This window comes from Canis lupus, chromosome 18 (genome assembly GCF_048164855.1).
Source record: "Canis lupus baileyi chromosome 18, mCanLup2.hap1, whole genome shotgun sequence".
Taxonomy (NCBI): domain Eukaryota; kingdom Metazoa; phylum Chordata; class Mammalia; order Carnivora; family Canidae; genus Canis; species Canis lupus.
Genome location: NC_132855.1, coordinates 16,750,703 through 16,762,716, shown reverse-complemented (window position 1 = coordinate 16,762,716; position 12,014 = coordinate 16,750,703). Strand labels below are relative to the sequence as shown.

Below are 12,014 nucleotides of genomic sequence, written 5' to 3'. Positions count from 1 at the left end.
CCTTTAAAAATACAATGGTACATTAAGAGTGTAACGAAATGTCTAGAAGATAAAGTGAAACAATGAAAGCTTATATACCAATAATTCCAAGGGAAAAAATGTTTAAAAAGATTAATTTTGTCATTACCGAAGTATACATAATATACTTTTATTTGACATTTCTACTATGTAGTTATTTGGTTAGAGACTGGAATCTAAATGGCTATATAAAAAACATGAATTGACTTTAGAGTATTCTTTAGCATAACACAATTTAATTATATTAAACCCACCAACCTTATGTCATATTATATGGATCATACCACCTATAAATGCAATATATGTATATGTTTATATACTACACATATATTTACACAATTATCTATAACATATCCCATATGTATATACATATATATTTCAGTTGCTGTTTCAATACTACAAATGTGAATTTCAAAAAAACAAGAATGTACAGGAGGATGCCACATGTTCCCTTATCATCTACCATGAGGATATCTATTATACACCCTCCTTGAGAAGCACAGAGATATTTACTAAACCTAAAAGTATATAAAAATACTATTTGGTTTGAAATGGATGTTTGTAACCAAAAGAGCTAACTGTTCTGATTCACTGTGACTCATTGATGCTAGAACCATGTGTAAGTAATAGGCTTTGTACTTCCTTGCTCCCAAGAATATAACACTGTAGTAAAAAGGAGCAGGAACATTTTGTAGTTCACCCTATTTGACCATTTTCTACCATGTATCATGGGATGGTTAACAGTCTTCCCCAAAATCCATCCAAAAAACAATTATGTTGGGTTTCAGCATTGCTGAACTCACAATAACTCTTGTTGGGTCAACCTACAGCACAGCTTCTGAAAATAGCTAAAAAATAACACTTAAGTATATCAATCAAAATGTTTTAGCAACAAAACCCTTTAAAATCTAATTAGTGAGGTTTTATCCAGAACATGAGGATAATAAGCATCTGAAAAATAATATTGCAATTTTCTCTTCCATTTATCAAACTTTTTACGGTTTTCCTTTGACAGGGACATTGGAGTGCAGGATTTAGACCCTTGGGTTATCACACAACTTGAGAAAATAAGGGTGTAAAAATGTTTTGAAAAACAAATATTTCATGGCTCTTCTTGCTAAACCATACCGTTTACTTATTGTTGATGCTCCATATGTTAATATATACACATAAATTTGTTAAGTAAATGGGTCACAGGAGTTTTCATGGACAAATGGCTAAGGGAAATGGGATATTAATCAGAACATGTGTTGTTATGATGACTTATCTTAACTGGGACTCAGGGGACTCCAGATGTTTGGTCCCCGTACACGCATGGAAAATAATTCATAAGGATGCTGCGTTCTCATGTTGAGGGAACATTCTTCTTAAAAAATAGGCCTTCTTTTTGTCAAAACATAAAGGGCTACAGTGTAATATCTTCCCAGAACTAAGAAAAAAAATGTTCTCCTCTGAGAAGGAAAGAAGTAAAAACCCCAAAAGATGGGATTAACTATTTGTAGAAACTACCTCGAGACAGCAGAGGTTGACTTCAGTGGCATGATCAATAGTGAAGTGTACTGCAAATGATTCATGGCTAAAAACAGTTAAATACTGAAGTTTTATAAGTTTTGTCCTTAAAGGAAATTAGAAAGGACTGAAGGCTATTGTTACAGTAGCACTGCCTTGGGTGTGAGAGGAAAGGACAGTGTAATAGTTACTGCTGTCAGAACTGTTCACCATCCTTGGCCTTTTTTACCCACCACAGTTCATGATCTGAGCATACCTTTGGAGATCTGTAAAGCTTATGAAAATCTGGTAGGCTATGGTGGAGAATCAAAAACAATGCCTTAAAAACAAAGAAGTTTCTGCAAGGTTAAGGCCAGAAATGTGATCAATAACAACTAAAAGTGAACAAGAGATCAACCTATCTGACGGTTGAATGTGTGGTTGAAAAGAGACTTTTAGAAAGACAGGTGCCATGGAGGAGTGCCTCTCACACTGTCAGAATGCAGGGCATTCGAGATTGCCCCCATCTATTCTTCCTGGCAAGGCTATCCTGATGGTGGAGACAGATGTATCAGGATATTCTACTTTGAAGTCACACTTTTTCATCAAGTAACTCCCCTTGTGTTTTCAGTTTGTCAAGCAACTTTCTTGTATGATTTGAGTTCCCAGGTAGGTTTTCCTTTAGGAGAAAGAAACCACTGACTGGACAGTTGACACAAATATTCCAGGGTACATCAGTAAGTTAGCAGTCAAAACCATACATTGATTATGAGTATTGGTGTTAGTGTCAACAAATCTTTTGCAGCATAACCAACTCTTGGTTTACGGTCAATATGAAACTCCTCTGCCATTGTGTAGAGTCCTTCTTGCTAATCAGCAGGCCTCCTTTATATCATCATATATAGCACAGGCTCCCAAATGATGGAACTACTTGAGTTTTTCTCCAAATAAGATAGTTCTTATATAGAGAAAAAAATGAATAAAAATCCACAAAGTGTATTTCACTTCAAAAATCCTATGTCGAGAATTTTCAAGATTCCATAATCTTCGTCTATTACTAAATTGTATTATGTGTACCTTATGCAACACAAATTGGGATAGAAGTTTAAGATGGTCATTAAGATACTGCTCTTTAAGACTTGTGAACCCATCAGAATTCTGAATAAAACCATATAGACAGCTGCTTAGAAACAAGTCAATCTGTCAAAAATTGAGGAAAATATTAAGTGACTATAAATGCCTTTAAAGTCCCCCATGACTAGGTAGGATATATGGAATTGATTCAAATATGAATGTACTGAAGATGGGTAAATGTGTTCAATTGTTTCTATAGCTCTACATGGACCAAGGCACAGCCAGCATCAGCTGCAAGTGATAACGAAGCACTGTGGGAAGAAACAGCATAGATTGGAACAAAGAGGAAATAAAAGGAGGCAGCGGCTACAAGCTATGGTTTTGAGGGTCTGAAATAGGGCAGGTCTTTATTTTGGTGTATAAAGACAGCCTAACAACCACTGTCCTGCGTAGTGTGGGGGAAAATATTTGGAAGAAAGAATGAGGTGAGCGTAATTCCCTGAGAAGAAAATACTGGGTACAGGTATCCATGCAGACTTGAAAACGGATGATTGCCTCAACAAATGCACAGCTCCTGAATAATGATATATGTGCCAGTGTGTTTGTTGCTTCTCAAATCTCTGAACATGAACTTAAGTTAGGAACCATCTCTGCTGTAAAGACAGACATGTGTCTCAGTTTTCCAGGCACCTATTATTGGACTGTTTCCTCCCTGGATTTGCAGAGAAGGGCACAACTCCAGGTCTGTGCAGGCCCTATCTATCTCTCTCTCTCACTATGAACTCCACTGCAACGCAAGACATGACACCCCACCCTTTAGGCAACTAACAAAATATTTTCAACTCTAGCTAAAAAATAAGAGCATCAAGTAAGACTCAGGTGTAAAGGTTCAGACTATATCCTTCCACTGCTTTTATTAAGAACTTGGTGCATCTATTAAAATAGAACAAAAGGAATCTAACAAAGTCAAAGTCATCCATTCCATTTATTTACCCACTTTCAAACTACTTTGGTAGGATCAGCTATATTAAAAAAAAAAAAAAAAAAGGAAAAATACATCCAAATATGAGGACTCACATCCCAGGCAAAATGCTTGAATGTAAACAACAAACCTTTTAATCTCAAGTAGTTGTTCTACACGACCCAACAAGAATATTGGCTCCATTGTCTTTTGTTTTCTGTGTTGAGATCCAAGAGATGAGAACATGAGCAACTTAAGAAATAAACAGAAAAAGTGCCTATAAGGAAATGAGCTTAGAGACTCATTTCCCCGACAGACAAAGGCAAGTAACAGCTAAGAAAGTTTTAGTGAATATAATATACAAGTATAAAATCATCTCTCCACGTATAAGTTTTATTTTGTTTTCTCTCAATATGGGTTTTAATTTGGCTTTTAATTTGCATTTCTTACTTATGTCTATGATTTCCTAATGTGCTTATTTGCTAGCTGTACATCTCTTCTTGTGAAATGTTTAAATCTTTTGCATGTCTTTAATTAAGTTGTTTGTTTTCTTATTATTGAACATAGAAGTTTCTGTATATATTTTGGATATAACTCCTTCAATACAAATAGGCTTTGCAAATATTTTCCCCAGGTCTGTGGGCTGTCCTTTCATTCTAATAGAAGCTTCTGAAGAGTAGATGTTTTTAATTTTGATAAAACATAATTTGTCAATTTGTTCTTTTATGGTTTGTACTTTTGGTGTCATGCCTAGAAAACCTTTGCCTAACCTGCGATTGCAGAGTTACTCCTGTTTTCCTAACCATAAGTTTTATAGTTTCACATTTTAAATTTAGGGTTATGATCTATTTTAATGTTTCCATATGATGTAAAATATGAGATAATTATTTGCATATCAGTATCAAATTGTTCCATCACCATTTGTTAATGATTACCTTTCTCCATGGAATGCCCTGCCCTTTGTTAATAAGTTATCCATGTATATGTGGATTTATTTCTGGACTCTCTAATCTATTGACCCATCTGTTTATCTTGATCCTAATACCACACTGCCTTAATTACTACAGCTTTACAGTAAGTCTTGAAACAAGGCTACCTTTTTAGTCCTCCAATTTTTCCCTTCTTTTTCCAAGTTGCTTTGTCTATTTTGGGTGCTTTGCATCTCCATATAAATTTTAGAATTGGCTTGTCAATTTCTACCAAAAAAAAAAAAAAAACCTTCTAGAATTTTAATTGGGATTGTATGAATCTGTAGATCAATTTGGAGAGGACTTACATTTTCACTATCTCTGGAAAATCCCCCAGTATTTTGAAACTAAACACTATGCCTCTAAATAATTGTCAGATCAATGCAAAAATCAAGATGGAAATTAGAAAGTATTTTGAACTAAATGTGAATACAAATGCAACATGTTAAAATTTATGGCATACTACTAAAGTGGTACTTAGAAATTTACAGCACTTAATGCCTACATTAGAAAAAAATAAGTCAAATTAATCACATTAACTTCCATATTAAAAAACTAGAACATAAGGCAAACTCAACCCAAAAGTAAGCAGAAGAAAAAAAAGATAAATGAAATAAAAACAGAAAAACAACAGGGAATATTAATAATAATAATTAATAAAACTTATTATCCTCTAACCAGACTGGTCTAAGAAAAAAAGAGAAAAAAGATAAATTACCAATATAGAAAAATAGATTAAGTCACTACATATTCTACAAATAATAAAAGAATAATAAAATAGTATGAATATCCTTATGCCAATTTAATTCCACTATGACCTATAAATATACTTTGCATGACTTGGGTCCTTTTCAATTTATTGGGACTTGTTTTATATCTTACAATCTGGTCTATATTGATAAATGTTCTGTGTGCACTTGAAAAGAACGTGTATTCTTTATTGTTGGGTATTCTAGGAACACCACTTGGGTAAAGTTGGTTGGTAATGTTAAAATCTTCCTTTCTTGCAGATTTTGTATCAATAGATATTCTATCAACGATTGAGAGAGGAATATTACTGTCTCTAATAAAATCATGGATTAAAAAAATTTTTACAGTTCATTTCATGTATTTTGGTGCATAAATATAAAGGATTATCATATAGTCTTGATAAATGGGCAACTTTATTATGAAATGAACTTCTTTATCTCCGGTGATAGTGTTTGCAATGAAATCTATTTTGTAAGATACTAATGCAGGCCTTAAAGCTTTCTTTTTATTAGTGTTAATTGGTATGCCAATTTCCATCCTTTTACTTTTGGGCTATTTGTGTCTTTTTTTTAATAAAGTTAGACTATAATTGGGTTTTACAATCTGAAAACCTCTGCCTTTTTATTGGGGTGCTTAGGAAATTTAATGTCATAACTGATATCCTTAGTTTTAAGTCCATGATCCTGCTATTTGTTTCCTATTTGTCTCATATGTTTTTTGTTCCCTTATTACTTTTTGCCTTCTTACCGATTAAGTTTTTTTATTATTTCATTTATCTCTTTTGTTGGCTTATTAGCTATATGTCTGTGTTTTGTTATTTTAATTTAATTGCTTTAGAGTTTATAGCATATGCTTTTAATTTATCACAGTCTACTTTCAAATGATATTATATATATCACTTCATGTATAATATTAGAACTTTACAATAGTATTCTTTCATTTCTCTCTTCCCAGCTTTTTATGCTATTGTTGTCTTTTTATGCTATTGTTTTATGCTATTTCAATTGTATATGTTATTTTTTATTTATTTATTTATTTATTTATTTGAGAAAGAGTGTGTACAGGAGGGGCAGAGAGAGAGAGAGAGAGAGAGAGAGAGAGAATCTCAAGCAGACTCCATGCTGATCATGAAGCCTGATCTCATGACCTTGAAATCACCACCTGAGCTAAAACCAAGAGTCAACCACCTAACCAAATGCACCACCCAGGCACCCCTCAGTTATATATGTCATAAATCAAACAATGTATTATCATAATTTTGTTCAAATAGTCGGCGATCTTTAAGAGGTTTAAATGATAAGAAAAAAAATCTTGTATATTTATCCATTTAGTTATCATTTTTTGTGTGCCTGATTCTTTTCTGCAGGTTCATATTTCCAACTGGCATAGTTATCCTACTGCCTTTCATTAACATTTCTGGTAGTGTGGATCTACTGGTGATGAATTCTTTCAGCTTTTATATCTGAAAGATATGTTTACTGTGTATGGAATTCTTTTTTAAAAAGATTATTTATTTATTCATGAGATGTGTATGGAATTCTTAATTGAATTATTTTTTTCTTTCAGCATATTAGCTCCACTGTCTTCTTATTTGCATTGTTTCTGATAAGAAATCTACAATTATCCTTATCTTTGTTTAATGTACTTGAGTTTTTCTATTTCTCTAGCTGTTTTTAAATTTTCTTTTCTTTACTGGTTTTTAATAATATGATTATGCCATGTTTTGGTGTAATTTTCTTCAAATTTCTTGTGCTTGGTCTTTACTGAGCTTCTTGAGTCTGTGCATTTATAATTTTCATCACCGAGCAAAATTTTAGCCATCAAATATTTTTCTTTCCTCCCCTCCCTCTTCTTTATGTTGGGGATTCCAATTACACATACATTAGGCTGTTGAAGATGTCCTACAATTCATGGATGCCCTTTACAATTTTCTTTTGGTTTCATTTTGGATAGTTTTTCACTACTCTTTTCTTCCACAGTGTTTATCTCATTCACTATATTTATTATTAATCTTATCCAACGTTATTGGATAATTTCATCCAGTGTGTTTTCCACATCAGACACTGTACTGTTCATCTCTAGAAGTTTCCCCTTCTTTATATCTCCCATGTCTCTAATCAACTTCCAAACATATGGGCTATAGTTATAAGAACTACTTTAATGTTCTTGTCTGCTATTCTAACTTCTATTTCAGTTCTGGATTGGCTTCCATTGTTTCTCTCTCTCTCTCTCTCTCTCTCTCTCTCTCTCCCTCCCTCCCTCCCTCCCTCCATCCCTCCTTCCCTCTCATTACAGGTAGTATTTTCTTGCTTCTTTGCATGTCCAATAATTTTTTGTCAACTATTGGATATTATGAACTTTACCTTGTTGGGTACTGGATATTTTTGTATTCCTATATATGCCTATGAACTTTAGTCTAGAGTAGAGTTAAGTTATTTGGAAACACTCTGATCCTTTTATGTCTTGCTTTCAAGGTTTATTAGATAAGACCAAAGCAATATTTAGCCTACAGCTACCTACTCCCCCATTAATAAAATAAGACAATCGGGTGGATTCTACACAATTCTCTTTAAATGATGAGGTCTTCAATCCAGCTAGTTGGAATTGGCACTTTTCTTGCCTTATATGAAGTGTGAACATTCGGACCATTCCTTCTAATCTTCTTGAATGGTTCTTTCCTGATCTCAGGCAGTTTCCTATCTGCATGGTCAATCAGTACTCTGATGAGTGGATACTCTTTAGATCTCTGGACTTCTATATCTCTACAGATCTCTCTTCTCTGGTACTTTATCTTGTTAACTTCAGCCACCACCGCAGCTCTCCCTGGATCTTTATTCACTTCTTCAACTCAAGAAGTCCATCAGGTCTGCCTGGGTTCTCCCTCATATGCTGCCTGGAAACCCTCTCAAGGGACTACACTGAAGCAATCATAGTGCTTATTTCATTTGTTTCCTGTTTCTTGAAGATCACTGTCTTTCATTTCATTTCTTTTTTTTAATATTTTTATTTATTCATGAGACACACACACACACACACACACATACACACAGAGAGAGGTAGAGACACAGTGTCTTTCATTTCTTAATGTCCAGTATCTTGAAGACTATTTTTCCACATAAGTTGTCTTTTATTATGATTATTATTGTTTCAGGTGAAAGGGTGAATCTAATTCTTATTAGTCCTCTTTGGCAGAAGCAGAGGTCCATAAATAGTCTTTTGTCTACCCTTTTCACTTTATATTGCTGACTTTAAATTTCATGAACATCTTTAAATATTCCGATTCCCAGAACATTCAGTGAAGGAGAAATTCCTGCTGAACTCCTCTGGAGCTTGGCAAACAACCCTGTAGGGCCTAATTATAATCAATCTTTTAAGAGACACAAAATGGTGGCTATCTCTTATATCTCTGTTAATGTAGTCAAATAAAGTTAAGGGCAAATTCATATTTCCGAGCAATTCTTAAAAATTTTGGCAGGTCCAAGAGGCTATGCTGTTTCAAAAATGGCTAAAATCACACTGAAAAAGAACTCATTCACTGACACCCCACAAGTCTCCCAGTGACACTGTAAAAGTTTAGGCCCTAAGAGAATCTTGGCTCAGAGGCCCAGTCTTTTTATGTTAGTACATTTCTCCCTAAGAGTAAACAAGGTAGTTTCGAAGGACATTCATTCTTTAAAGTCAGTTTGAAAATTAGTGCTACAGGATACTAAGGAGAACCTCAGTAGCCTGACAGAGATAATGTACAACTGCAATGTGTTCACTATGCCAGGATGTAATTTATGCTTTCAGCACACACTCCTTCCCTCTGTGAGTGCCTCAGCTCACTGGGGTTTGGGAATAACCAACTGCGGTCCAGTTTCCATCAAGCTTCTTTCTGAATGCATACAATGTTGCAATTTCCAACCATAGTGGGTTTGGTCATACTGGGCACTGAACTGTGCTTGGATATTTCCTCTCAAAAATTAGACAGAGCTGGTCACCACTGGTTCCCAGGGGGAGAGGCATGAAAAATAGTTAAATTGGCTTCCTCTAGTTATCAAATGTAATAGGATCTATTAAAAAGAAATAACAAAATGTATGTGGTTGTTACTAGACAGCTTTTAAAAATAAATGTACCCACTATTCATGTATCATTTAAAATTTTTCCTAGAGTTTCGATGACCAAAATTGAAGAGATAAATGAGACTGACTGAAATCTTTTCTACTTCATGCCACCAAGAATAGCTTTCATCCTAGTAAAGATTTTTGGCTAAGATAGCACAAGTAACTAAAGCCCAATGACCTATGTCCTTATGATATCAAAGCACTAAGAATAACTGATATCATATTAGCCCATCTATGAAATTAAAATACAAGGTTGTTCATGTCCAACTTTGTGTATAAACTTGCTAGTATTATGAATATACCAGACCCATTTAAAGCAGTGGAAAGTTAGAGTTATGGAGGGAAAAAGAATTTTTCTTATTACTGTACCCTGTTCACCACCCTATGGAATCAAGAATCCTGTTCATTAAACAATCAAGCTTTACATTTATTTGTCCAATAGAACATAATACCTATTTACCCTCTCCCATACAGCCCTTTTATAAAAAAGTTGCTTAATTATTTTAAATACTTGGGGACAATTAAATTATAAGGGCTCAGGTAAAATAAAAGGGCTTCATGAAGGTAATAAAATCTAATTCACAATGCCCATATAATATCATAATAGATATTTGTAGCACAATATGCAACAAGATCCCATGTTAAAGATTTGGGACTCAGTTTATTCTGCGCTTTTATGCTGTAGGAATTTAGATAGGCCACTGAATTCAGGATGGGCCAGGTGTTCAGGTGCTGGGTTTATACATTACATTTATACTGTACATTTTCTGGCTTGCATTACCTTGACTTGGTTTAATGATATCTGGCAACAAATCTTACCCTACAGCAGAGTCTAGCTAGGATGACTACCATTTTGAATTCTGTTTTGTCTCCCATGTAATTCATGTCTTAGTCACAATCATTTGAGGAAGGTATTTTTATTAGGTACATGGATTTCACTTACATAAACAATTTGGCGCAAAACTGCATATGGATGTTTCCTAGATATTATGTGATAAGACACCTTGAATGAGCTTAAAAGAAAAGGCTTAAGAACCGATTTCACACATGAGTAAAGAAAACCTGTCATAGTGGCTTGAAGATGAAAGCTAGAAGGGCTGCTTCCTTTTTAATAGGTGGAGTTGTGTTCAAATTTTTTCTTACTCTTTGAACTGAATACACAGTATTTGTTCTTCAATGACATTTAAACCAAACTATCAAAGAACAGCTTAGCATCCACAATGTCTCCAGGGAGGCATAACTCAAAGAGAGTCTGGGACTTTTGAACAAACCATTACCTAGAAACTTGAGTTTTCAGTTTATCATGTACACATATGAAGGAGTTGCTATGCATAAGCCCAAGTTACAACTGAACCAGGAGATTTATATAAAAGGCGGGAGCAGTTTTCTCAGTAGGATAGTACAAAGTCTGAAAGAGAATAAAATCTAAACTTTCAGGTTTTAGAAAGAGTAAGATGCTTTGTGAAAAGTAAGAGCAATGTTCATGGAGCACATCACAAGGTAGGTTCATTCTACCTTGGGTATTTGGTGGGGTTTGCCATCCAAAGCTTGCCTTTGAGACTTGCTGACCAAACTGCATTATACAAATATGTCTGTTTTCCAATATGTGGGCCTTCCAACACAGTGAACACTGGACAGATCTCTCATCTTATCAAAAGTAATAATTCCTCATTAAAAGAGAAAATGTGAAAATTGAAAACATGGAGCATTTCCCATTTATGCTGCACAACTCACAATCAAAGACTTGTATTCCATCTCATTCCAACCAGCAAGTCTAGAGTCAACTTTAAAGTTAAAATGAAAAAATGCCAAGTGGTAAAGACAGAGTGTAGAATGCATTTGTGATGGAGAAAGAATGGTGGAGGGGAAGAGATACAACGATAATCTGTAAATTATTGAAATAGGGATTGAGTACTTCTTAAATGTAGTGAAGGGTTTTTTCAGGGTATAATATAAGAATATATTAACAACCACAATTTCAATTCTAGGTGTAATTCTAACAAACCTGCATTAAATTGCACATTTTATGGAAAAATATAATGGGAATTATGTTCTTACCATCTGTTTTCTTTGAATCACTTCCGACATTAGATTGATCCTTCCTGTCTGTCTTATTTTTACCATCTTTCAAGTCACCTGAAAGTAATAAACATGACAAACAGTATATGTATATAGTTAAAAGGGAAGTTATAACTAGTCTTAAACTTGTCAAGGTAAAAAGATGAAAAAAATCCATAATTTTAGTCATGAAGGGGGTACTTGTCTGAATGTAAATATCTTTTTAATCCATATATTAGGTCTTAAAAGCTAGATTATGATCTAGAAATTAAAACAAAGTTCCTGTTAAGCAACATTACACTTAAGCCAATAATGTTTATTTTCCAAGAAAGGCAATTCAGCTTTATTACTGAGTTGTGGAGTGTGGAAAACTTAGGTCAAATGTAAGTTATCCCAGCTAATAGCTACTTAACCTCTATATGCCTCAATTTCCTCATCTGCAAAATGGGGATGATAATAGCTACTTTATAGACATAATAAAAGGACAAATGTATTTAAGTTAGTGAATGTGATATCTGGCACATCATACAATGACAACTGAACTCTAAAACAGAGTTATAAATGGTATTCTAAGTAATGAGCTTGTCAAAATA

At 34.1% G+C, this 12,014-nt stretch overlaps 1 protein-coding gene across 12 annotated transcripts in view; it reads right to left on the bottom strand.

The window, feature by feature from the left end:
* The window catches only part of PDE1C (phosphodiesterase 1C), a 491,380-nt gene that overhangs the window by 38,981 nt on the left and 440,385 nt on the right, over positions 1–12,014 (bottom strand). For all 12 annotated transcript variants that reach the window (XM_072783564.1, XM_072783562.1, XM_072783563.1 and 9 more), the window contains one exon: positions 11,422–11,499. In XM_072783564.1, the coding sequence (XP_072639665.1) occupies positions 11,422–11,499 (78 nt within the window). The remainder of the gene's footprint in view (positions 1–11,421; positions 11,500–12,014) is intronic.